General features: G+C 56.4%; 8 protein-coding genes across 8 annotated transcripts in view; 3 read left to right on the top strand and 5 right to left on the bottom strand.

Moving 5' to 3' along the window:
• The window catches only part of CHGG_00802 (uncharacterized protein), a gene marked incomplete at both ends in the record, with an annotated part of 3,956 nt that extends 3,137 nt beyond the window's left edge, over positions 1-819 (top strand). The window contains 3 exons of the mRNA XM_001220022.1: positions 234-294; positions 384-557; positions 685-819. Coding sequence (XP_001220023.1) covers positions 234-294; positions 384-557; positions 685-819 — 370 coding nt within the window. The remainder of the gene's footprint in view (positions 1-233; positions 295-383; positions 558-684) is intronic.
• A 382-nt stretch (positions 820-1,201) lies between these two features.
• Positions 1,202-2,583, bottom strand: CHGG_00801 (uncharacterized protein; the record flags this gene model as incomplete). The annotated part of the gene is made up of 2 exons (XM_001220021.1): positions 1,202-2,304; positions 2,373-2,583. 2 exons carry the CDS (start codon positions 2,581-2,583, stop codon positions 1,202-1,204), a joined length of 1,314 nt encoding a protein of 437 aa, XP_001220022.1.
• A 739-nt stretch (positions 2,584-3,322) lies between these two features.
• CHGG_00800 (uncharacterized protein) lies at positions 3,323-5,724 on the top strand (the record flags this gene model as incomplete). Its single annotated transcript, XM_001220020.1, has 3 exons — positions 3,323-4,063; positions 4,497-5,256; positions 5,429-5,724. The coding sequence occupies 3 exons, from the start codon at positions 3,323-3,325 to the stop codon at positions 5,722-5,724; spliced, it is 1,797 nt and encodes a 598-aa protein (XP_001220021.1).
• A 628-nt stretch (positions 5,725-6,352) lies between these two features.
• CHGG_00799 (uncharacterized protein) lies at positions 6,353-9,578 on the bottom strand (the record flags this gene model as incomplete). Its single annotated transcript, XM_001220019.1, has 4 exons — positions 6,353-6,946; positions 7,089-8,531; positions 8,633-8,658; positions 8,726-9,578. 4 exons carry the CDS (start codon positions 9,576-9,578, stop codon positions 6,353-6,355), a joined length of 2,916 nt encoding a protein of 971 aa, XP_001220020.1.
• A 984-nt stretch (positions 9,579-10,562) lies between these two features.
• CHGG_00798 (uncharacterized protein) lies at positions 10,563-11,759 on the bottom strand (the record flags this gene model as incomplete). Its single annotated transcript, XM_001220018.1, has 1 exon — positions 10,563-11,759. One exon carries the CDS (start codon positions 11,757-11,759, stop codon positions 10,563-10,565), a length of 1,197 nt encoding a protein of 398 aa, XP_001220019.1.
• Positions 11,760-13,378: 1,619 nt separating this feature from the next.
• Positions 13,379-15,151, bottom strand: CHGG_00797 (uncharacterized protein; the record flags this gene model as incomplete). The annotated part of the gene is made up of 4 exons (XM_001220017.1): positions 13,379-13,665; positions 13,740-14,286; positions 14,384-14,673; positions 14,731-15,151. 4 exons carry the CDS (start codon positions 15,149-15,151, stop codon positions 13,379-13,381), a joined length of 1,545 nt encoding a protein of 514 aa, XP_001220018.1.
• A 3,434-nt stretch (positions 15,152-18,585) lies between these two features.
• CHGG_00796 (uncharacterized protein) lies at positions 18,586-23,947 on the top strand (the record flags this gene model as incomplete). The annotated part of the gene is made up of 3 exons (XM_001220016.1): positions 18,586-21,703; positions 22,124-22,139; positions 22,429-23,947. The coding sequence occupies 3 exons, from the start codon at positions 18,586-18,588 to the stop codon at positions 23,945-23,947; spliced, it is 4,653 nt and encodes a 1,550-aa protein (XP_001220017.1).
• A 434-nt stretch (positions 23,948-24,381) lies between these two features.
• Positions 24,382-25,311, bottom strand: CHGG_00795 (uncharacterized protein; the record flags this gene model as incomplete). Its single annotated transcript, XM_001220015.1, has 2 exons — positions 24,382-25,104; positions 25,183-25,311. 2 exons carry the CDS (start codon positions 25,309-25,311, stop codon positions 24,382-24,384), a joined length of 852 nt encoding a protein of 283 aa, XP_001220016.1.
• Between the last annotated feature and the right edge of the window lie 644 nt (positions 25,312-25,955).

Below are 25,955 nucleotides of genomic sequence, written 5' to 3'. Positions count from 1 at the left end.
CCTTCTCGGGCCTCATCGCCCCAAAATCAAACCCCAACCCGCACATGACCGACAGCACAGCAACACACAACGAACAGTCATCAAAAGCCAGACCCACTGCGAGCTGGACATGCTGCTCGTCAGCCCGCCCCCGAGCTTCCACGAAGGTGCTCCTCAAGCATTTTCTCCACCACCTTGCGGGCCTTTTCGGCGCCCAGACCGACCCGGCCAAGCTCTACTTTGCCGACGTACAGCCTGCTCGAGCTCAAAGGACAACCCCCACGGCCCCTGGCCGCCCGCAAGGCCTCGCAGCAGGTATGTCGACGTCTTTAAACGCACCGGAGTTGCTGGCCGGGACATGGAAAATATCAGCAGCGGGCAGGCGCAGCGAAGCGGAGACGAAGCCTGGTGGCAGCGGTGTCCCGCCACCGTTTGCTGGTAACAGCAGCAGCAGCGGAGGCAGCGGAGGGAGCGGCATGCTACCCGCGGGGGACAACGGGATGGCGAGCTACCGGATGACCATCGTTGGCACGTGGACGGGGATCGGCGGAGGACAGCGACGGTCCGCAGTGGCGCCGGTGCGTGCGCTGCGCCGCCGTCGTCGGCGACCTGTTCTCGGCAAAACCAGGGTACCATTTCGTGCTGTCGCAGCAGAGGAAGTGTGTTTGTGGTGGGAGCTGGGGGACCGTGCCGAGGGGTACTTAGATAGTAGAGGTGGTTAAGGAGCAGGGGGAGGACCGGGAGGAAGAGGAGGTGAAGGAGGAGAAGGAGGAGGAGGAGGAGCGGGTGGAAGAGCAGGAGGAGGGAGGCATAGGTTGTGGGATTTTGAGGAGTGGGTAGGGCGGGAGGAAAAGCAGAAGAAAAAGCCGGAGGCGGGGCTGGACCAACGCCAGAGGAAGAGCTGGAGGAAAGAGCAGCAGGAATTACCACAGGTTGGGATTTCGAGGAGAGGGATATGCAGGATTGGGCTGAGTGGCTGCAAGGCGAGTTGGAAGCGGAAATTTGGGAGGTGGATGAAACTAGAAGTTTGAGGCTGAAGGATGGAGTGGAAGGTTGAAGCGGAAGGTCTTGAGGCGAGAAAGGATACTCACCAAAAACGGGCGAGCCAAGTATTCGTACCTGGATGATATCATTCACTCGGCGTCAGTCGCAAAATGGATCACTATTTCATTTCTTGTATATTCCCAGTATACACATCCCGCCATCCAAACCGCCAGCCCACTCACTCCTTCTTCCCCTCCCACAAATATTCCTGCTCTATACCCGGAATCAACGGCCTCAACGCCATGCCATAATCCCCCCCATTCGGCATCCGCAGCAGCGTATGGATATGGAACTTGGCCGGCTCCTCGTTCGTCAAGAACACACCCGAGTGGTGATCAAACTCGACAATAACCACGGGACTCTGAATGCGATAATAAAATGCATCCTCCTCCCCAAACCCGCCAATCCAACAAAAATACGTCTCCCCAAACCACCTCTCCACCTCCCCCATCCTAACCCCCCTCGCCCTCTCAGGCAAATACAGCAAAAACTCCCTCAAAATCCCCCTCACCAACTCCTTCTCCCCCTCCTCCATCTCCCCCACCACCACCCCCTCATACGGCACCACGCGATTATCGCGATACGCCCCGCACAAATGCCGCTGATCATCATGGTTCCACCTGCCCCTCGGCATCACCTCCTCATCCCGCATCGCCTCATACACCTGCACCCTCCGGCGCATCGCCTCCCCCCCGCGCCCCACCAGCGCCTGCATCAGCCGCAGCCCCAGCCGCTCCTCGGTCTGCAGGATGCGCGTGCCGGCGTGGGGCGCGGCCGGGTCGTCGATGAGGTTGGGCTCGGCGCCGGTGAACCAGGGCGCGATGACGACTTGGGTGCGGTGCAAAAAGATGTTGAGGCAGAGGTGGTGGCCGTAGAAGGAGAAGCCTCCAGGGGATGGTTGGGGGAACGGGTGCCCGAAAAGGACCAGGTTGTAGGATGCTTCTTTGAGGATGCCGGGGCTGCGTTGACGAGGGTTCCCCAGGAAGCGTTGATGTGCATGGCGGCGGTGGCTTAGGCGTAGCTTCCGGGAGAGGGTGGTTTGGAGGAGGGAGAGGGCGGCGGTGCGGGTAGGGGCGGGGAGCTCGTCGAGGCGGAGGCCTTTGGGGGAGAGGAGGAATTCGGGGTTGGACCAGGTGCGCCATTCGGGGGAGTCGATGTGGTGGGTGAGGAGGGCGTGTTGGGACGGGGTGAGCTGGGAGAGGAGGGTGTTGGCGGCTGAGACGATGGCGTCGATGGGCATGCCTTCGTCTTGGAGGCGGAAGAGGTCCGGGCGGACGCGACCTGGGGGGTGGGTGTGAGTAAGTGGCGGCTGGGATGTAAATGGGGGGTTTAGGGGGGTTCTGGCTCACCATCGTTGGTGATGCCCTTGAAGGGCTCCTGGAATAGCTTCTGCCAGTGCAGATACAGGCCGTGGAGCCATGGTGGCACACCGCCCTCTTTGAATGCCTTTGCGTACTCATGAGCATCCTGCGTCCGCATGGTAGTGAACCGGGGCGTGGTGAGGTCCGGAAGGTACTGGCGGTAAGCAGCATTGCCGCTGAGTTGATCTTCTGATGCCATCTTGATTTGGAGCATAGCCTGCTTCCCCTGTGAGATAAGACGACTGGCAAGGTGAGATGGAGGAGCAATGTAAGCAGAGTAATAAAAGGCTTATGTTCGGATCATCGTAAACATGACACTCAACTTCTCTCCACCAAGTCCACCCGGGACATGATCGGTTCCTGGTAACGGCCCATAGGTCCGGAGGTTGAATTACAGCCCTGCTGCCGGGTTCTGGAGGCAAAACTATGACCCGGGTCGGGCAATACCTAACCCCTGATATCCACATGTACTAACGTTGCAGTGTGTAGGGGGCGGGAGCGGGGGAAGTTTGCGGTGGAGTTGCCCCTCCCCCGCTTTCCCACGTCTTTCTTAGCCGATACAAGTAACGACCCCCTGACGATCCTGTCTGAGCGAGTGATTGAATCGCTGAAACAAAGGAAACGAGGTCAAATAGAATATATCCTCAGGGGTTTTTTATCGATTTAATAGCAGGTGTCATGTTTACTTCGAGGGGTGATGACAGCGGGTGAACATCGAAGAGAAGGGAACTGGAAGAAGCCCGGAAACCGGCCTTGGCTCAAACATAAGGTTGATGTAGCTGCCTCAAGCTGGCAGGGGACAGGTATTAGTCGAGGGGGAAAGGCTCTGTCAGAAGGAGAAGGAGGAGATTCTACCACCCGAACTTCCATGTGGGGCTCTCAAACCCTTCCTTACACCTCACCAACAACCCAGACAGGCCCTCACTCCAACAAGTACCATGGCGAACGTCCCATCGGCCAACGGCCATTTTGGCAGCATACACACCATCGAACCCAGCTCGGAACACACTCACACTGCCATCATGCTCCACGGACGGGGAAGCAACGGCCCGGAGTTCGCCGAGGAACTCGCCGAGACCATGGTGCCTGGCCAGAAGCCGCTCACGGACAGGTTCCCGAGCTGGCGATGGGTGTTTCCGTCGTCTCGAGAGCTGTGGAGCACTGCGTTCGAGGAAATGTTGCCCGCCTGGTTCGAGGCCCATTCGCTCACGGACACGTCGGCGAGAGCGGACCTGCAGATGGAAGGCATCAGGCAGTCGGTAGCTTACATCCAGTCGATCCTCGACGGGGAGGCCGCAAGTTTTGGCGGAGAGACCGAGAAGGTGGTCATCATGGGTGTCAGCCAAGGGGGTGCCATTGGCATGTGGACGATACTATGTCAGGAAATACGTGGCAAGCGGCTGGGGGCATTCGTGGGAGCTAGCACTTGGCTGCCCTTTGCAGCGAACATCCAGAGGCTTTTGTTGCGGGATGGCAGTTATGAAGCAGATAAGGGGTCACCGAAGACTGATCTGTCGGATGCTTTCGTCGTGGACATGTTGCCCGCATGGCATCCGGTCGTTTCGTCTCGTGACGCCGACAAATCGGCCCGTGTCACGCCCATCTTTCTTGGTCACGGGGTTGACGACGCGGTTGTCGATGTTGAGCTCGGCAGACAGGCCCAGGATGTGCTTACTAACGTAGGATTCCAAACGGGGTGGAAAGAATATTCGGGCGCAGAGCTAGAGGGCCATTGGCTCAAGACACCGGAGCAGATTGACGATATTGCCTCCTTTTTGATGAGGGTTACGGGAACCTAATTGGGAAACCCGGAACTACAGTGAGCTTTGGGGCTGTGTAGGTACCTAGTTTGCAGGTAACAGCCCCGCGGAAACCAAAGCATCTCTATCGCTATCTTGCAAAACTAGAGAGGTCTAAGATCTAGGGCAAGGCAGGTATCGGCCTACTAGACTGGACGGGCCACACCGTGCCTTCCTTTCTTGGGTGATCTCAACCACACGGAGATATGCGAAATTTTCAGGTGAGGCAACAGCAAGGCACACAAACATTGGCCTGGGAAAAGGAGCCCGATCATTGCAAAACTTCCCCCATCCACCTCGACACTTGCCTCAGAAGATGTTCCATGCGCAACAACCACACTCAAAGCAGAGCTCGCCTTCCCAAACACACCGGTCGCCAATGGAAGCATTTGAGACGAGGAAGCCTGATCGGTTGCACCAGTCACTGAGCAGTGCGTGGGCCAGTTTCCTCAGTGCCCAGCACTGCACTCGCGAGGCCGACAGCCTCAAAAAGGCCCTGGATGAACATGTTCAGCAGACAAGCCTCTCCATCACATCCTTGCAACGAGACACGGCGACAAGACATGACCTCCTCGCCGCTTCCATAGCCGAGGCGAAGTCCAAAGTCGAACAACACGCCGTCGAGATCAGAGACATAACCACTCTGCGCACCGACTTCTCGACTTTCCAGTACGAGGTTGGCCAGAATAGGGATAATGTGGAAGGAAAAGTCACAGACTTGTTAGAGAAAGCCGTGGCTCAGCAGGAGTCACTGGACGGGCTGCGGTCAACTACATCCCATGACTTCAAAACCATCCAGGAACAGTACCGTTTGGCTCTCGAGAAAGTCGAGACTCTTCAACAAGAGCTAAAGGAGGCGCGAGCAGAGAGGCTAGCATTTGAAGGCAAATTTGCCGCGCTCGAGAGTCAAGTTATAGCGATAACCCAAGCCCAGCAGCAACTCCCCGCAGATAGTGTCAACCTCTTGGGCGAGCTTCATTCTTACCGGGAAGGCCTGATGAGACTGCTGGATAAACAGTATCTTGAGAGGCCTATTCCAAAACCCAGCACCAACCCCTTGAATCAGAACAGATGTCCCGCTTGACCAGCAACATACAATCTCCCACGCAAGCGTTCCGTATGAGCAAATTCCAGCCCGAACCATACACCGGGACCAACATGACACGAGTGAGGATGACCGCCCGCCGGCACGCACCAAGAGAAGAAGACTTGAACATCCCCTTCAGTCACAACCCGAACGCCCAGTTCTGGCCCACGCTCCAAACCAAGACATACGCTCCCTCTACGTCGTCTTCCGAGACAAGTACAAGACCAACCCACCAAAGTCAGACACCGTCTTCATCTGGCAGTTTATCAGTAGCATCGAGGACCCGGTCATGTCCAGGCATATCCAGGAATCGCTGGCCACGGCCCTTCCGGAACTTGTCACGCCAAGCAGGGATATGAGACGCAAAAACCCGCTGAAGCATGTCAACATTTCCAGGGGGCTGACGTGGAGGAAGTTTCGGGAGGCATTGGTAAAGATTCCGGGGCCTTCTTGATTGCGCTGGCAAACGACGGGATGGACCAGAATCTTGGTGTGTCAAGAGTGGTGCTATTTTCTGGGTTTGTGCGTAGATGGTCTACGAAAATGCTGGATATGCCACCGAGTTTGCTCAAGATTGTAGCAACCACAGCGTGTTTGTCAAAACAAAGAAGCTATATTGTAATACCCTTCCTTGTGGGTTGGTCAAGTTTGACCTCATGGCATTTCTAGTGTCTTGTCTTGAGTTCCGAGTTTGTGGATAGCTGCCGAGGGCTCACGTAACTTTTATTCACTTACCCCTGAACTTGTTAACCAGTTTCGAGCCCCCTCTTGGTTGGCCTTATGTACGGTAGGACCCCGCCATGCATTTGTGCTACTTCCAATTGCAAAGCCCGAAGAGAGATAGTACCTAGACAATACTGGGAACACCCATACTACTCCAAGACTGTTGCCACGACGTCAGCACGGGTTTATGGTCCCAGTCGGTCGGCTCGACCGTTAGACCGAGCAGCTAGTATTCGGTTCTGGCATGGAAACTTCATTTCAACAGTCATCGAGATGCAGCTTATAAACTTGGGAGAGTATTCGTATACATTACCTTATCCGACAAGAAAATCGCCATCGATAACTACAAACTCAACATACTACCGCGCTGCCTTGAGTAGCCGTACAACGGCCTCATGGCCCTCCTCCGCGGCCCGCGACAGTGGTGTCCAACCATCATTGTCTTTGTTATCAACATCGACTTTGCCGGTATCAAGGAGTAGCCGTGCAACGGCCTCATGGCCCCTCTCCAGGGCCCACGACAGTGGTGTCCAACCATAATTGTCTTTGTTATCAACATCGACTTTGCCGGTATCAAGGAGTAGCCGTACAACGGCCTCATGGCCCCCGTTCACGGCCCACGACAGTGGTGTCCAACCATAATTGTCTTTGTTATCAACATCGACTTTGCCGGTATCAAGGAGTAGCCGTACAACGGCCTCATGGCCCTCCTCCGCGGCCCGCGACAGTGGTGCCCTACCCCAACGGTCCTTATTATCGACATCGACTTTGCCGGTATTAAGGAGTAGCCGTACAACGGCCTCATGGCCCCTCGTTCGCGGCCCACGACAGTGGTGTCCAACCATGAATGTCTTTGTTATCAACATCGACTTTGCCGGTATCAAGGAGTAGCCGTACAACGGCCTCATGGCCCCCCTTCGCGGCCCAAGACAGTGGTGTACGACGAAAGCTGTCTTTTGCATCGATTTCAGAATCGATTTCACTCCCCATATTCAGAATGGCTATCAATAGCCCGACAAGCCCGTAACTTGACGCAATATGTACCAGGTTACTCCCATCGAGGAGTCTTCTTCTCAACGCTTGGGAGGCACGTACTATTGACCCTACGAGGGCGTTCGATGGCCAAGTGAACAGCGCGAGAAGGTCATCTCGTGGGACGATCGGGACGCTTACAGCATCGCAGTGCTCTGCATGCGTCATCCATGAGGTTACGGCGTAACCCAAGAAGGGGAAATTGTCATTGCTCAAGCCCCTTTTGTCTTGGACAATCTCCTCCATCGACAGATAGCGTAGGCAGATTTTGGAGAACCGGAGATGCGCTTGAACTGCCGCCTCGGTCAATGTTCCATCATCGCCCAAGGCTGATAAGCCATCGCCAAAGAAGAAATCCTTGACAGACTCGTGGATGAACTGGACGGTCTGGGCGTGGTTGACCTCGACAAGGCCCCGGCTGAGTGTTTGGGCTTGCCTTTTCATTCGGGCACTATCGGCGACGTAGTCTTCTGCCCTCTCGCACTCCCGTAGTGATCGGTATGGGCAATCATCCTCGATAACCATTGCCAATCGCAGTTCGTCGATGTGTAAGGGTCGAGTGGCAAAGCAGACCCATTGAATCAGCTTCTTGGAGCGCATTTCCATGCCTTGAACAAGTTGTCGGTATAGCTCGTCGAGGTTGGGAGGGAGAGCGGAGATGGCCGCTTCCATTCTCGCTATCCCGGCGCCATCGCGCTCGAGGTCTAGAATCTGTTCCACCACAAGACGTGCCCACATGAAGACGCCCGAGGCGCGCGACGTGATCAAACCCGGCATCTTGGATGATGGTCCCGCACGAAATATGGCAAGTTTGTCTTCCACAAAAGCTGAGATGTCCCTTTCGTTTTCGTGCTCGGTGCAGATTTCGAACTTGCTCTCGTCCAAATCCAGGATTGGATAGTGCCGGCAAGAAAAACAGATATGGAACTGCTGGAGATCCTCGGGCTCGGATTGGAGACTCTTCAGCAAGCTACTGAAGATTCCAACAAGCTTAACCGCATTGTCTTTGCCGCACTCGTCCAAGGCGTCAACAAACAACCAAACTGGACGGATCCTCAAGACCTTGAAAAGTGACTCCTGGAAGAAGGGTCGTAATTCTCCCTCGTGCCAATGCCAGCCAGCACCCTGTTTGCCATTGTTCCTGCACTTGGATTCGAATACGCAGACGAGATCCTGCAGTGCGTCAGGAGCTTTCTCAAGGATCTGATGAAGAAGAGACCGAAAGAAGCCAAGAGGGGTCTTCTGAAGTTCATTTCCGCGACCATGGAAGAAGAATGAGATGACGAGGGCGCCGTCTCCAGCTTTGTGGTTTTTGAGTGCATGTTTCAACACAGTGGATTTTCCGGAGCCCGGTTTTCCTTTAATCCAGAGCAAGCCTTGGTGGCAAGCGGCCCAGGTGGTGTATTTTTCATGTCGAAGCAACCACTCGCACGTCCTCGCGGCAGCGCTGTCAATTTCGTTGGACCGGTCATGCATTTGTGGAAAGGCCAGCGACTGGAGGCATTTCTGAGAGGAGTCGGATAAGGGTGGGGGTTGAGCTTAAGAGCGAATTAGCCTGGTGTATTCTCAGAAATTATCTGCTGAATAGGTATGCTAAATCTGCTTACCAACAAGCTCGAGTTGTATTTTCCACCTAGTAAGCACACCAAGCAACCTCTTGAATCCATTCTCTTCCGCGGAGACAAACCTCACCATATCACTATGGTTGGCGTGGATGCTGAAGGAAGCATACCCTTCAAGGGTGGCTGATGTATTGGACACGACTTTCCCGACCACAGGCAAAGGGAGTTCCTCGAAGGCGCAGGTGACCTCGAAACGTCTGCCACCTTCCCGCAATTCTCGTACCATTGACCAGAACTCAAGCTGATCGGACTCGAGGAGTTGATTGTCTGTTTGAAGAATCTCAAGAAGCGATTTGTTGGCGACTTTAGCAAGACCGAGGGCCGACGCTGGTATCTTAGCCCAGTCCGCCATCCAAGCTCCCTTGTGAGGGGTGCCCATGAATATGATGCCCTTGGTGCAACCGAAGATACCGCGAAGATGAGCTTCCGGGTTATTCCGCGAAAGAAGAATGGCCTTCTTGCAGACGAGGCCGCCGAGGCTATGGGCGACAAAGATGAGAGGACGGGATGACGCGTCGTTGAGTTCTCGGTCCATGGTCAGGTCGTGTAAAAGGTTTGCTGCATGGTCAAGAAGCCGATTCGACCCTGCGACTCCCTTCCGCACGACGTATGCGTCGTAGCCATACGTGAGGATGCGGCTTTTGCCGAGATTTGACGGCAGGAGAGTCTCAGGCCAGGACGCAGAGTGCCCACGGGCTGTCCATGTGCTCTCCCGATCTCCGGTTAGACCGTGGACAAAGCAGATGTCAACAGTGGCGCCGGGGCAGTCGTGCAGGACCTTCACTCCGTCCGGGAAAGACGGGCTCTGCGGGTTTCCGGACGGATTAGGGGCTGCGTCGTCGTGTTGGAAGTTAGGTGGGAGTTCGGTTCGTTTCGTCGATTTGGGCCGCCCAAATAGCTTCCGGAGAAGTCTGGGCATCGTCTCAAGCATGGTAATGATCCAACCTCGACGGCAACCCTTTTCAAAAAATTGTCACGGTAGGTGCTCGATAGGTGATATGCTGAATCTGTCCAAGTTTGAGACGGAAAGCACCGGCGGATCAGCCCAAGCGGAGTACGAAGTAAAGAGGATATGGAACATGACTATGTAGGTGCCAATGCCTGACAACACAATTACTAGCCAATAGTCTCGATGCTCCAGGGTTGGGCTGCAACATTGCCGCCGTGGCGTGTTCCTATCACAGAACGAGCCGCAATCCGACGAAATAGGTACATCGAATTGCATATTACCTAACAGCTCGGAAGCTCAGTAGGGCAAGCAGTATCCTCTCGTGCATTTTGGGTCCATCGTGTAAAGAACCCCTTCGTTTCTTCGGTTGGCTTTTGGAGAGCCTGCCCTTTTTCCACAGGCTGAGTAGGTGGGAGGTCATTGGGGGCCGGGGGTGTCGGGAATGGTAAGGAGCGCCAGAGCCTTACGGTGACCTTTAACTTAAAGGCTTTAAGTACCTACGGGGCAAAAAGAAAAGAATGGCATGACGGAGAAATGTTGATTGGGAGGTGACGAGAAAAGATCAGCTTGATGCGCTTCCCTAACGACTGCGTTTCAACACACCCAAATAACTAGGAACTCAGCCCCTTATCCAAAGCTTACAGAGCAAAGGGAGAGTGGAGGGCTTGCCCCCGCGAAGGCAATGATATGATGGGCTTGGTGCGGGGAGGGAGCGTACCAGTCGCCCGTGAGCAACGAAAGATTCAAAAAACTTTAGGAAAATCCAAATGCTACCAGGATACTCACAAGAGCTACCAAGAAGATACGCCGTGAGACTGACTATCACAACCCCCAACGCCTTGCGCTGAGCCACCGCGCGTTCCCATTATCCGTTTGAGACCATGCTCTAACCCGAGAAGATAGAAAAGAAACCAAACCATCCCAGCCTCTCCTATAAACACCCCTTCCAAACCCAAAAGCTCCCCATCAAGCCCACCACTTCCTCGCTCTCATACCGCCCCTCCTCCCAACCCGACGTCTCTGCCCATTACCAGCACCAGCACCAGCACCAGCACCAGCACCAGCACCAGCACCAGCACCAGCACCAACACCAACACCCACACCCACACCAGCGCCACCACCGACACCGACCCCAACACCCACACCACTCCCCCCATTCCCCTCGCCCCCCTCCTGAAACACCCTCACCCCCCTCACCAACCAATACGCATCCGCAAACACCTCCGGATTCCCGCCCACAAACGCCTCACACGTCGGAGCCAGCGCGGCACACGCACGGTCAGCATCCCACACACGCCCCGCCCAGTCGCCGCAGAACGTGGTGTCGAAGACGAGGCTGTGGTCCGCGAAGTGTTGTGAGAGGGGGCAGCCGCCTGAGCTGGAGCCGGTGAAGAGGGCGAGGGGGGTGCCGAAGGTGGTGGGGTCGGGGGGTTGGGAGGTGGAGGTGTTGTTGTTGTTGTTTGGTTGGGGGGAGGCGAGCTGGGTGGCGAGGGGGGTGCCGCGCGGGAAGAACCAGACTTTGATGGCGGCGTCGGTCCACTCGAGGGCGTAGAGGCCGCCGCCGGCCGCGTTGAAGCCCGGGCCGTAGTTGTCGGCGGCGCGCGTGCTCTGCGAGCAGCCCGCCGTGCCCTGGCAGTCGGTGGAGACGAGCTTGGTGCTCGCGAGCGAGCCCGCGTTGGAAACGGAGCACCCGGGCCCCGTGTGCAGCGTCACCGCGTTGGACCGCTGGCTGTTGACGCCCTCGATGATGTCGATCTCCCCCGAGTTAGGCCAGTTTGGCCCGAACATCCAGAAGGCCGGCCAGAGGCCGCACGAGCTCGACCCGGCCGCGCCCGCGGGCATGTGCGCGATGTCGGCGATGAACAGGCCCTTGGTGTAGGCCTTCTTGGACGTGACCCGGACCGAGGGGCGGCCGGTTGTGGTGGTGTTGGTGTAGTCCACGCCGAGGTAGACGCCGCCGTCGGCGTAGCCTGCGAGGCCGTCGCGGCTTGCCGTGGCCGCGTCGACGTACTGGACGAAGCCGTGCGTGGGATCTGGCGCCGTGAAGAAGTCGAACTCGGTAAAGAAGTTGCTCGCGTCGAAGTTGTCGACTATGTTGTAGGCTGCCCGGACTGAGCTTGCCGTGAGCGCCAAGCCGGCGAAGCCCAATGTTGGTCGAACCATTTTCCTTGTCGAATAGGTTGTTTCTGCCTTTCTCCTTCACCCAAACCAACCCTAGCCGAGAGACCTGCTCCCGGGTTTTGAAGATGTAATGAGTAGCTTGAAGTTGGTTGACTGCTCCAGGCAGAGAAGGTATTCCAAAGAGCCGTTGCCGATCCAAGAGTTGATGGTTTTCCGAGTAGACAAGCCAGAAATCGAGATGGCTACTTATCTTCCAAAACGGCAACACACAATTGAACTATTGCGTTGTAACAGCTTGAGCTATTGTTAACAGATGACAGCTAACAATAGCAACGCACAGCCAGATATCAATAGCGAACGTTGGTCCTGAATAGCCAACTCGGAAATCCACAACTGAATGGGAGAAATAAATAAACGAGATAAAATGCTACAGCCGCATAAGGAGAGACGACTGTAGCTAAACACGGAAGCAGAATAAAGGACAGCGAGGAATCCGCATGTCAAGCAGAAACAGAAAAACGCAGGAATATCTTCATGGATACGATAGAGTCCCTATAACACACCTCTGCATGCGGGTCCGGACACAGATCCGAGAAGCGCGCGTTCATTACCCAGGGGCCGCCAAGTGGAAGCTATTCGCCGGGAGACCTGATTCGGCCGATGAACTAGTCCATGGCGTGTGGCAACGGAAACAGCTTGGGGACTGTGGACGTCCAGACTCCAATCCAGCTGTGTGGGTATGGCATGGGAGGGCCATGTCGGAACAGGAAAACGAAACACTGGCGGCTGTCCGGTGAATGGTGATATGGGCCTGGCGGGATGTGTTTGGTGACGGGAACGGTCAGGATTGCAAGTTCAGACGGTGCCAGGAACGGATGCCACCTCGTCCCATGTTCGTGGGAGTTGAGATGGGATTCGCCTTCGAGGGGGGAAACTTTGTTTCAGACCCAGAACCTGGGCTGCAGGAGAACGCACGCCATCCAGTCCGCTTGCCATGGTTTTGTGTTTTGAGACAACTCTGCAACCAAACATCCGGTGCTCCAAGCGACAGGTTCTTGAACGTTGTTGCAGCGGGAAGAGGCGAAAGCCAATCGACTGGTTCCGGCGAAGGACGCTGAGTGGGTCTTGGCTATCGGACCCACAGCCAAACCATGCTGCGTGGGGGCGTCATTGGGGATGCGACGCGCCGGTGATATGGTTTGTGCCTGGCTGAACAAACATCTATCTGTTTCGTGCTCCTCAAATATTTGGAATATATTTGCATCATTTTCCGTAACAATGTGGAATGCACATCACTTCTCACGGAAGAACCAACTCCTGTTTTCGGTTCAGACCACTGTGCATGCCACTCCATCTTGAAGTTCCTCAAGTACCTTGCAGTTCGTTACCTCATCAATGGTGTTGTTGAACTGTGTAACTGTCTAAAACAGATAGACTGGTACCAAATCTCACAAAATAACTCATAAATTGCTGTCGTTTCAGGTCGGTACGCAGATCCGATCCATAAACACAGAATGTATCGTTCGTACCCCCTCTTATCATCACCGTCCCACCGCCAGCAGTCCCCGATGGCTTTCCCCTGGTGTCCCTGTCCTCAAAACAGAAGGCGTTCACTACTATTAGGAACATACAATACTCCATACAATGCACCTCTTAAAAGTCTAATAATCCACCCTATCCCGCCACTCCAAAACCGCTTGAGCAAATATGAACATGTGAAAATAACAGATTTCGTGGCGATCGGCTTCCGATTCCTGCTCGGGTTGTAGGTGCCGGGTGCTACCAGAGGCGGCATCTTTGTCGTTGCTGATATGGGGCGGGGCCAACATTCGCCTGTTAAGGCTCCAAGGATGAAGCGAGGTGAAGCGAGGTAAAGCCACAGCGAAAGGCCATGTCGCCCGCCATCCAGTGCAGCGTTCCACCCTCGGTAACATTTGGCGTCCTACAGCTTCACCTTACGTCCCGTAATCTTGAACCAGAGCACAGCCACCAAGTCCTCCTTGAACCGCTCCCACGGGTTACGGTTCAGGTAGTAGCTGAGCTCCCGGAAGTTGTACATTTCTCCCCAGCAGTCCCGTCCCCACTCGCAACCGGCCATGTTAACGAGGAAGTCCCGGTCCTTTTGGTCGTAGTGGATCCGCGAGTCGTTTCCGTTGTCGGCGCACGCCCCGCTGGGGAAGCTGTTGATCATGCGCTGCGGCAGGAAGGCAGTGTGCTTCCGGACCCACGGCTGCGAGATGTACAGCTGCTCCAGCGCGTCCTGCTCTTTGTGCGCCCACTCCATGTGTTTCTGCTCGTAGGCCACCGGATCCCACCAGACGTCCAGCAGCCGGTCGGCCCACACACCTCGACGAACAAAGAAGGAGCCCAGGTTGAAGCCGGAGCAGTCTTGCGACAGCATCAGATTGACCGAACCGGACTTCCCGTCGCCTATTGGGCTTTGCGACTCGGCGTCGAGGTACGTCTCGGTAAAGGGGTGTGTGATGTTGAGGGGATTGTATTCGTTGATGTCTCGATAGACATGTTTCTCGATGTTGTCGAAGATGTGGTCCTGGAGTGAGTACGAGGGCTCCATGACAAATGTGTTGAGGTCAAGCCACCAAAACCTAAACAGAGTGTTAGAGAGATTGGAGGGGGGGGGGGGATGTAGCTTGTTGGCAACGTACCACTCGGCCTTTGGGTACTTCCTCATGACGAGTGCGAACGAAATCGACCTTTTCCCAGCTCTCTCGCCATTCGTGTGCATACCGCTTCTTGGTGCTCATGTCGACGATCTCGAGCTCATACCCCCAACGAGCAGCGTATCTCTTCTTGTTCCGCACCGAGTCGCGCTCGATCGCCCATTCTCGCGCACCCTTCCAGTCCATCACCCCGCCTCCGACATTAGCCCCAAGTATGATGACGAACTTTTGGCCGCCCCCGAACCAGGCCGATCTCCGCCAATGGTATACCAGAGCTGTCCTGTGTTAGCCCATCGCTGACCGATATCTGGCGGGTTGCGCCGGCGACTCACGACTGTTGTAGAATATAATGATGGAGAGTATGAACATGAGCAGGATCAGTAGTCTGATTTTCATCTTCCTGCCCATGCGCGCCATGATTCCTCTAACCCGCCCGAGTAGGGGCACGTTGTGAATCGACCACCTGCCCCGCCCCAGCTTTTCCTTATCAGCATAGTGCGAATTCGAACCGAAGCGCGGCAGGCTGCTCGAGATGCGGCGCATGTGCCGGCCGAGAAAGCTCTGGTTCTTGGTCGAAAACGAAGGGTATCCGGGGCCGTTGCCCTTCTTTAACCTGGATGACTCCCACATCGCCGGTGTGCCGCTGGATCCCGGGTATGCTCTCGTCGGACTCGATCGGCCGCTCACGATGTTGAGACCCGGACTCGCCCAGCCGCCGCCGGGGACTGGGGAGGGACTGCGTGACAAAGACATTGGCGTGTTTGGAGTGCCTGGATAACCGAATACGAAAAAATGGTCGTGTCAGTCCAACATGCGTACCAGCCACCCACCCCGCTAGCCATGCAAGCACCCGAGGGCACACACTGCACAAAGTCACACGGACCCGGCCGAGGGGAGCGGAGAGTCACGTACCTGGAATAGGTGAGAGGGGACCTAGAGGCCGATGGGGCTGAACCCCCAGGTATTGGCAATCGTCCAATTGGAGGGTGGACGGGGGTGCTGTGGCCGACGACCGCCTCCGGTGCTGACTTCGCACCGGACGGTCGCTGAACGACGTCGTCGCACCGCCGAAGCTGAAGAACGCCAGGTTGCAGGCTTTTTGCTCCCTGCTGGCTGGAATGCCACGGGGGAGACCGGACGGCGGGCGCTGGAACCGATTTGCCGGGCTATTGATCTCGACCGGAATGGACGCTGCCGCGCCGAGGACGGAATGAGAAAGAGAGACGGGTTCGGTTCACCGGGCTTTGTGGACTGGTTCGTGGCCAGTTGTCTCGCGTCACCGATAACGGGAGTGGGTCGATTAAAAAAGAGCTGTACTTTTCACATCCAGTGTTCTTCAAACTTGGGTCAACTCCACCCTGTGGTTCGGTGGTGCGGCAAAGATGGGCGGAACAAAGAGGAGTTAGAAGTGTTTACCGCACGGTATCAACCGTACAGAGGAACGAGGTATGGAGAAAAAAAGTCGTGTAATACAATAATCTCCGTATCAACGTCTTGTGATTTGAATCAAACTCGACTTTTTTTGCCAAGACTTTGGAACTCCCTTGATTTCCGGGTTTTGTCTGACAAGGTTCTCACCCTTTGAGTTTGGGAGTGGATTTCCTCCTGCCGAATACTACATCGTCGGGTGGGGGAGTGACTGAGCCACGGGAAAATGTGGTCCGAAACTTTTATGGCCGGCTTTTTTACACTTCATCTTTCTTTGAGGATCGCAACTATTCTCTTACTAGAAAGGGGTTGGTAATACCAACAGCGGGTTTGGAATTATCCCCTGGTTTGTGACTTGCGGACGTGGAACGTTGAGGAGAGGCCCGTGCATGGTATACTTATAGATGTCTGATAAGACAGGCACACAGCCTGTGCCGTTTTAGGCACCTCATTTTATTGTGGACGGAATAACTGAGTCTAAAATGCGCCATTGAAGCAACACAGAAACCGTTGTTCTATGCTCCCCACGGCCGTCAGTGCACATCAGTGCCGGGCCCAATCTCATGGCAGATTGCAGACAGCCTGTGCCTTCTGGGCACCCCTGAATGTTGCATGGCTCGCATTTTCTTTCGTTGGCCCTATGCCCAAAATCCGACTTGTTACCATTTTCTCCCAGAGAAGTCCGTATCTGGAAGCCAAGTGTTCAACTCTCGAGCTCTCGTCAAAAGTGTTCAACATTGGGGGCCAAACTGATCAAGAGCCACCCAAGTAAGGGGTGTTGGAACGAACTTTCTTGCTTGAGCCTTCCAAACTTATACAACAAAGTTTTCCGTGATGTCCGATTTCGTCTGTTAAGAGGGCCGAGGAGTAGAGAACTAGTGAAGGCAACTACTGTGGTAACTTCTAAAAGGGCATGAGAAGAGAGGCAATCCCCATCCAGACCGTGCATGGATGTTGGCCCTTAAATAAGCTTGGCAGTTTCCCTTAGCAAGATCTAGATGGCTTGGCGATCTTGGTCTCATTGGAGGTTCTGCAAAGATAAGCCGAAGTCGATGTTCCGACAACAAAACAGACAACACATGGGCCCATACAGAATGGTTCTCATAGCTTTTCACTCCTGGTCTATGGAGAGGCTCCCTCTCCTCTCCTTCGAAGGAGCTATCGGGGTTATCCCACCCAGCGTCATATTTGAGACCCAGTCACCCTCTGGCCAAAAAAACCGAACTCGCAAAGGAAGCAAGAAGTAAAGAAAAGAGATAGGTAAAATGAAGGAAATTACGAAAAGACAGAAAGATGAAGAAAACTGAGCAAAATAAATCCAATAAAAGAAACCGAGTAAAGAAAAAAAGATTTTGGGCTCCCGAATGGCTTTCTTTTCGTTTCTCTAGTCGAAGGTTTCGTCGGCACCCACGCTTGGAGTTTGGCTTTTTTTGCACATGGTGTGCCAGTCCATGAAGCTCGGTGCTATATAAAAATGAGTAGTCTTGAGAAATAATGCCGGGCCAACGTTGAGTAGTTAACCTATCATACAGACCTAAGAAGGCATTCGGAGGATGCACTGTCATGGGAGCAAACCCGTCTTTCCAAGCGCCAGACACGCTCGCTTCAGTCCGCCGGCGGTTCGGAGCCGCCCGGGTGGGTCTTCTGCAAGACTGGGCGGGTCGGGCAAACACTTGGCATCCGGGGATGCTGTGGGTCGACCTTGATGCCTCAAGCCCACGACCTAACTCTTGAAGAGTTCAACATATGATTGTAAAGTGGGATTTCTTCAGGTACCGGCGTGGTAAGTGTTCAATACCCCTCAGCCCTGACCGACAAAGCCAGTAAAAAAAGTGAAGCAAGAGGCGTGTTTGGGGTTCAAGCAAGCGAGGAGTCAAAACCCATCAAAACTCGGTGACGATTGGCCGGCCGCTGATTTGGGCAATCCGCGACAAGGAGCCAATCAGAATGCGGGACAAAACTCCGGGCGGTTCGTGGCGGCCAATCTCTTAACACCAAGCGACCACAAAGCGCTTATTCCACACAAAGAGCCCCGCTCCATCAAACGAGGGGCGTCCTCGCTGTCCACAGAGAGCGCGATGCTTGACGACAAGCCCTGCGATCGGGGACAAGGGCAGACGCAGAGTTGGAACCGGCTAAGCACTTCCCGCGCAGCGATTGGCGACGGCGGCTGTCAAACCCTGGAGTCGGGCCATGGAAAACATGAGAGAGTCATATTGGGTTAGACGCGGGACGGGTGGCCTCAGAAGTGATGGATGCAAGGTACACGCACACGGGTAGGGAATCCAGGATGCGAGGAGCCATGCCACGCGACACGCTGGCAGCCTCTTTTGCTGCGGGTGTAGGTACCTAGTCATGGCATGCCTTGTGCCTCGCTGAAATTTTGAACCTTTCTCTTGTTTTCATCTCGTCGCCTTGCCATTGTTCTCCCCCTCCGACGTTCATTCATCTCTTATTGTTGCGACCCATTTGGGCCTGTTTGTTTCTTGCCACGCACCAGAGGCAGCGCCTTAGTCTGGGACCTGGCCTCTTTCTTTCTCACATCCTTTAATCAACCAAGACATTCTAATCCTCGTTTGGGACTCAAGCACGTGTTAGAGGCCATTGTTTGAGAAGTCATACCTACTACTCACACTCTCGCTCTTGGATACGATGAACACTTGACTGCCAACACGCACCTACAACAACTTCAATAAGCAAGAATAACCACAACAACAATCCTATCGAGAATCAACGATCGACAACAAAAACAAAGCAAGATGAGCGACCTACGGGCGCTTCAACCAGGCCCTAGCAGCCGGATATCTTCTAGGACCAAAGATGACTGGGAAGACTGGGAAGACGACGAGGTGTTGACGCCCATGACGACAAAAGATGGTCCCCTACTAGACTCGGCACCCGGGAAGGTCGAGGACGCGAGGGAGGCGGCAGCCGGGCGCCCAGAACTGCGGGCATCTCGACGGGTCTCTGGCGTAGTTGCCCGCCCGTCGATACGAGCAGGGTTGGGGAGATTGGCCTCGCGCAAAAGACAAAAGGCGCAGAATGAGAGAGCTGGTATCAAACTGGTTACCGACATGTCCAAATTCCAGCAGCAGAAGCATCAACAGCGGCACATCGCCCACCATATGAGGACGTCCCCGGAGAACCGAGAGAGCCGGACCGGCAAGTTCGTTGACGCCGCTGCACTGAAGGCGCTTGAGGGCGTCCCATCTGACGAGTCTATCGGCACCTTTGCCTGGCTAACGCGGCGACCAACCAAGGGCAAGAGGATTGAAAGACTGGTCGCCGAGTCCTCCCCGCAAGCCGATTTATCACCTGGCGCCAGGCCCATCATGATCGGGTTTGAGATGCCCTCCGACTCGGACGTCGTCATCAGCCCGCAGACCGCTGTCGTCGAGACTCCGATCGAGTTCCCCAGGTTTTTCAAGCCGACCAACGTCACATCCCCAAGCCAGCCCGTTTCGGCCTGGTCTCCCGATACCGAGGACGGCGCATCTCCAAGAATGGTGCAGCGAGGGTTTGTACCCGCGGTTCCCTCAATCCCGAGTCATTACCGGGTTGCTGAGGTATCGCCTGTCACCGCGAGTGACCACGATGGAGACGCCTTCTCAGCGGCTGGCGAGAGGAGGAATCACCGTGACACAGCCACCACGCCGATTTACGTCAGCGATAACGACGATGAGATGGCAACACCGGTGACACTGTTTGAAGAAGATGGCAGCCCGAGAATCACACAAAGAAAATCATTCAAGTACAAAGGAAGGCCACGGTCAGGCACAGGTGGGAGCTTGCGATCCACGGGCTGGTGGGACCAGGTGACCTCCCCCTTCGGACCGCCAACGCCACGGAGCCCTGCTTCGATCCAAACCAAGCCTGACGAGGGGCAATCGTGGTGGAAGAACCTGGATAAGAAAAAGGCTTTCTCCCCCGTGACCCCCATGTCAGAGGCTGGATCCTCAAGCGGGTCACGGAACCTTCCCAGAACACAGCACCACCAACCTCCAGAGATCATCATTGAAGACATGTCGTCCTCGTTCCCTTCTTCTTCCAGGGCGGCCCCAACGCCCCCACAGCCGCAACCTGAATCCGAGAAGCCGCGGGGGATGATTGAGGAAGTACAGACCCCCGGCGAGCAACCACCCCCATACTCGCCGCCATCAAAAAACAACAACGCCCGTTATCGTGCCGTTTTCCCTCCCGGCCACCCGCTCAACTCATTATATCCGCCCTCCCCGGGACCCGTCCCCCCAGGCCTGTCGCAGACCATGACCTCCCAGGGTGCCATTAACCTCTCCGATGTCCCGTTGACACCGCCTCCAACCCAGCAGAGACTGCCCGACAGACCTCTGGGATCCTTTGTCCCCGGCGAGCATTTCACCAACGTTTCTGGGCATGGCCAGAGGCAAAAAGTAGAGCGGCAGCGGCGTCGGCATGAGAAGGAGGATGCCGTCGCCTGGAAGGCCGGCAGGATGTGGCATGGCCGCGGCTGCTTCCCTTGCTGCGGTTGCTTCGGCAGACCCGGCCGCGAGGGAAGAAAGCGAAGGCGAATTTGCTTGGCCGTTCTCATCGCGTTCATACTGCTGACGGCGCTGGGCGTTACCCTCGGCGTGCTCCTGTCGCGCCAAAGCGCCGCCGCTGAGGAAATCATACCCTCGCGGTTCCTCAACCTGACCGACTTCCCGCCGATTCCCACGGGCATCTCGACCGTGATCGGCCCCGAATCCGACTCAACGACGGCGTGTGTCCAGCCGCCAACGCTCTGGACCTGCGCTCTACCTAAGGAGCAAGCCGACTCGGTCGCGCCGTTCGACGCCAGCCAGCCCAGCTTCGTCATCCAGATCCAGTTCGACAACAACACCCGGAAGTTGTGGAACGTCGCGGGCGACGCTCCCCGGCCAACCCCCACCGACCCGGGCGTGTCAGTGCCGCTGCCGCGGCTCAACGAGTCCACGACCACCAAGACGACCGCCACCCCAACCACAAACCCGCGGGCCGTCCCCGTCACGGGCTTCACCTCGCTGGTCCGCCATCTCCTACGCAAACGCGACGACTCAGGCTCCAGCCTCGCCCTGCGCTCAGAGCCCCCACCGCCCAGCTTCCAGGAGATGTTCTTCCTCGGCAACACCACCGACGGCGTCGTCTCAGACGACAAGGCCGGCGAGCCAACACCCTTCTACATCAGCATGCTGCGCAGTATCAACGACACGGTCGGGCCCAACACCCTCACACGCCGCGATGACGACGACAACTTCGGCCAACAAACCAACATCACCGCGGGCCAAGGCCTGCTCAACGCCTCCGACATCGCCCCACCCCCCGCCCTCGACCGCGACGGCACGGGCGCCCCCGCCGTGCTCCTCGCCTTCCCCACGCAACAACCCCTCCGCCTCTACGACCGCGGCCTGCCCACCGAACGCTACGGCTTCTACAGCTACTACAACAAAACCACCTACGTCAAGTCCATCGACCCGCTGCTCGACAACAGCGCCGGAGACGGGACGCCCGTCCCCGCAGACCGCAACGGCGGCGCGCTCAAGACCGAAGCCAAGTTCCTCGTGACCTGGCTCTCGGTGCGCTACAAGGTCGAGATCTGGACGCGGCTGGCCAACACGACGCGACTCACCGGTGCCGGCAACACCAACGACAACAGCACGCAGCCGGGGTCGTTTCCGTACCCGGTGACCGTCACGCTGGATACGCATGGTGGGGAGCGCGGGCGCAAGTTTGCGTTTGTGCGCGGCGTGGATGATCGCCAGAGGATTGTGCTGGATGATGCGCGGTTTGTGTTGAATCGGATGAATACCACGGGGGATTTGGTGAATGGGGCGGGGGAGTTTAATCCCAGTTTTGGGGGGATGGATGGCGGGAGTGGTGGGTGTAAGTGCGAGTATCGGAATTGGGTGGGTGTTAATGGCGGGAGGGAGAGTTGAGGTGTCTTGGTTGGGGGGTAGGCGTCTGGGGATAAGGGGGGAGGCGAGGGGAGGGAGAAAGACCTCTGGTGGGCTTGGGTTAATCCAGATTTTATTTTATTCTGCGTTGTGCTGGATGCGGAGGGCATCATCCGGGGGCAGGATATGGTAGAGGTAGACTACCCAGGGGGCGCACTAAGGGAAAACTTATCATATTGCATAGGCATCAAACAGGCGTTGAGCTTTTATATACCAACTATTTAAAACTATGAAACATCCGCTGGCGCTTAGGGTGAGGTGGTGAATCCAACGATGTGGTTAATTCAAGGCTACGGAGTAAGGATTGTGGTAATGGTATACTCTGACAGCTGCTACCGACTGCCAACAGCTGGCAAAATGAATTTGTGTGTCCAACCATGGAGTACCTTGATGGCTTGACATATGTGAATGAGAAATATCCAGTTAACCTTATCAGCCCTCGTCGGAAGAACCGACTAAGAGCTGAATAAAATTGTCTTATCAATCGCCGGCTGAACTCGGTAATACGCGGAAAGAATGAGGGATACGCTGTGAACCAGCTACAATCAGAATGAGATTCAAGTCTGTCTGCTTGCGAGCAGCAGACCCTCGCCGCGTATATTTACCCTTGAGATATGGCCAACAACGGTATCCGGTTTTGGCCAACTCCAATAGGATAGGGGGGTTGAGAAAGTTCAGCCACAAGAAAGATCCAGGCGAGGCTGGCGAGAAAGGGTTGGTGACACTCGCCATCGAGACATCATGCGATGATACCTGCGTCACCGTCCTCGAGAAATCGGGCGACGCGGCCCGGGTGTTGTTCAATGCCAAGGTCACGTCCGACAACCGGCGGTTCGGCGGCATCAAGCCAGACGAAGCCGTCCAGGGCCACTCGTCCAGCCTGCCCGGGATCGTGCAGGCCGCCATCCAGAAACTACCAGCCGACCGCCCCAAGCCCGACTTCATCAGCGTCACCCGCGGGCCCGGCATCACTTCCGCCCTCTCCATCGGCCTGACCATGGCCAAAGGGCTGGCTGTGGCGTGGGACCGGCCACTCGTCGCGGTGCACCACATGCAGGCGCACGCCCTGACGCCGCGGCTAGTCGAGGCTCTCGCAAACGGGCAGCAACAGCCGCCGCACCAGGGGGGCGCACGGCCAGCCTACCCCTTCCTGAGCCTGCTGGTCTCGGGCGGGCACAGCCAGCTGCTGCTCACACGATCAGCCGTCTCGCACGCCACGCTGGCCGAGGCCGCCAACGTCGCCATCGGCGACATGCTAGACAAGTGCGCGCGCGCCATCCTCCCCTCCGACATCCTCGCCTCCACGCCCGACGTCATGTACGCGGCCGAGCTGGAGCGATTCGCCTTTGCACCCACACCCACCCAGACCCAAACCCATCAAACACAAACACAGCACCCCTCCAACCCCTACACCAACTACCACCCCCCTACCACCCGCCGCGACGAAATCCGCCCCTACACCTCCCCCACCCACGGCTGGACACTCACCCCGCCCCTCCACGAGCGCCGCGACATGGCCTTCGACTTCTCCGGGCTCGGCGGGCAAGTCCAAGCGATCATGCAGCGCAACCCGTCCATGGACCCCCCGCAACGCGCCGAGCTCGCGCGCGAGACGATGCGCGTGGCGTTCGAGCACCTCGCGAGCCGGGTTATCTTTGCGCTGGACGGGATGAGAACGCAGGCGGCGGCGCTGCCGGTCCGGACGCTGGTGGTGTCGGGCGGGGTGGCGGCGAACGGGTTTCTGATGCATGTGCTGGGGCGGGTGCTGGCGGTGCGCGGGTACGGGCCGGAGAAGGTGGCGGTTGTGCGGCCGCCGCGGGGGCTGTGCACGGATAATGCGGTGATGGTGGCGTGGGCGGGGGTGGAGATGTGGGAGGCCGGGTGGGAGAGCGAGTTGTCGGTGCTGCCGCGGCGGAGGTGGGAGATGGATGATGGGTGGGAGGGGGTGGAGGATCCGGAGGGGGTGTGGAGGGAGAGGTATCGGAGGTTGGTGGAGGAGGGAGGAGAGGGAAGTGAACTGCTGGAAACACAGACACGCGCAGCAGAGGATCAACAGGTATCCAAGACGCAAGGCATTCTTGGGCTGGATGGTTGGCGGCGGCGGTTCCCGGATGCAGAGACGTTGTGGCGGGAGGCGGCGGCGAAATTGAGGGAGACAGAGAAAAAGATGTAAACAAGAGGGTAGGAATTCCGAGAAAAGGAAGGCAAGGAAAGGCAGGAGTGGACTACCAACAGGCCGCTGTCCAGGGACGATTGTAATGCCCAAAGGCGGGGAATCGGGGAACTCGGCGCGGCTGCCCTTGTGTACGCATGTACCAGTATTGTACCATCATGATGATACTAATAGAACGAAGGGTGAGCTTGGTACTCACCTGGTCCCGCACACATCGATCGCACTTGGCCACCCGAACTTGTATGTGTCTTGGAAGGCGTGTTTAATGCTCTTTTTATACATTTACAAGCCGTGCTCGCCTCATCAATCCAGCTCCGATCCCAGTTCTTGACGCCATGACGTTCGTGAAATACCAAGCCAACGGCACAAAGGGCCACTCTCCTTGGTCGCCGGACCTCCGCCCCCTCTCTCCCGCCGCGATGCACTCCTCCGATTTATTCGTTAAAGTTGCTCGTGACGTTGCTAAACTCGCCCTTCTCCAGCTTGGTCTTCCAGAATACCGGGTTGGTGTCGGTGAAACCGTGCTTCTCCCAGCCCGTCTCCTTGACATGGTACAGGTTGATGAAACCACCGGAGTAGGCGTCACGGTGGGTGGCGGCCAGAATACTACGGCTGCCCAGCTCGAGGGCCTCCTCGGTTGTCAGGTCCCACCGGTACTCCGAGTCTAGCACACCGTAGGCGAACGTCTGGCCGGACCCGACGCAGAACAGGTCGCCCGCCAACCGTGTGCCGTCTGAGTCGATGTAGTAGAGCGCGGCGCCCTCCTCCTTGGTGACGCCCGCGCACATGGTCCCCATGGACAGGCCCATGCCCTTGTACTGGTAAACCAGGTTCGCCAGGATCTTGCTCGCGGCGGCGACGCTGATGCGGCGCTTGTGCCGCAGCTCGTGCAGCCGGCATTGCATGCCGAGCCAGGCGAGCCAGTACTGACAGTCGGCGGCGCCGCCCGCCATGGTGCCGAGCAGGTCCGAGTTGATCTCAATGACCTTCTTCACCGTCTGTGAGGCGATCCAGTTGCCGGCCGTGGCGCGCGAGTCGGTGGCCACGATGATGCCCCCCTGGAAGCGGAAGGCGAGCGTCGTTGTGCCGTGGGCGATCTTGATCGGGCATGACGGGTTCGAGCGGTCGTCTGTTGCGGCGCGCAACCAGGCCGAGGGCTAGGATTACAACATTACCGTCAGCAAAGGGAGAGCCGGTGGAGGGATGAAAATAAATTTAGGCTAAGGATCTCCTACATGTGCGACCGGAGGCATGGCGAACTTGAGACTGGGCACCGTATCGTTAAGGTCTTGCTGCTCCTGCTCCGAGAAGACCTCATTCTGGTGGTATGCCGGGCGGCTGTACCGCGCCACGAGCGTATCCATTTTCTCTTTTGTTTGCGGTTGCTTGTGTGGCTATCGGAAAGTGACGGGAGTTTTTAATGTGTATTTCGTGGGATGCGGTCGTCGAAAGAGGGCGGGTCTGCACTGGATAGCGATGGGCGGGCTTAGGTTGGCTTGAAGTTGGAGTTGGAGTTGGCGGGCAGGCTGGAGAGCTCAAGGCAGCTCCCAATGCACGCGTTCCCGGCGGCCTTGGAGGCCCGAGCTTCTTGAGCCCCTCATGTCACCCATGCCACCCCACGCCTATTAAGCTTGGCACTGGGACGAGAGCAACTCGAGGCGAATAAACAGCCCAGACACCCTCTGTGCCTAAGTGAAGTTCTCGACAAAACCTCCAACTAGAGGAATGAGAGAAGAGGCCATTTGGAAGCCCAAAATCTACTTTTTATTTGACCCGGTCTCTTTTATTTAATTTATTTTTCTTGTCTTTCTTAACTTCGTCCCCAGAGCACAGAATAAATATTGAATGGCTTGGGTGTCAGTCATTTATACTAGGGTGCGGTTTCTCGAGGAATGTTATGGTTTGATAAACCCAGGGATTTCGATTTTGGGCGGTAATCAAGAACAGGTGACCAAGTACGAAAAGCTGGGTATGTACCTAATAGTTAGGTACCTAGAGTAGTCAAGGT

The sequence above is a fragment of the Chaetomium globosum genome, genomic scaffold, assembly GCF_000143365.1.
Source record: "Chaetomium globosum CBS 148.51 scaffold_1 genomic scaffold, whole genome shotgun sequence".
Taxonomy (NCBI): domain Eukaryota; kingdom Fungi; phylum Ascomycota; class Sordariomycetes; order Sordariales; family Chaetomiaceae; genus Chaetomium; species Chaetomium globosum.
This window is presented reverse-complemented; position numbering and strand designations above follow the sequence as displayed.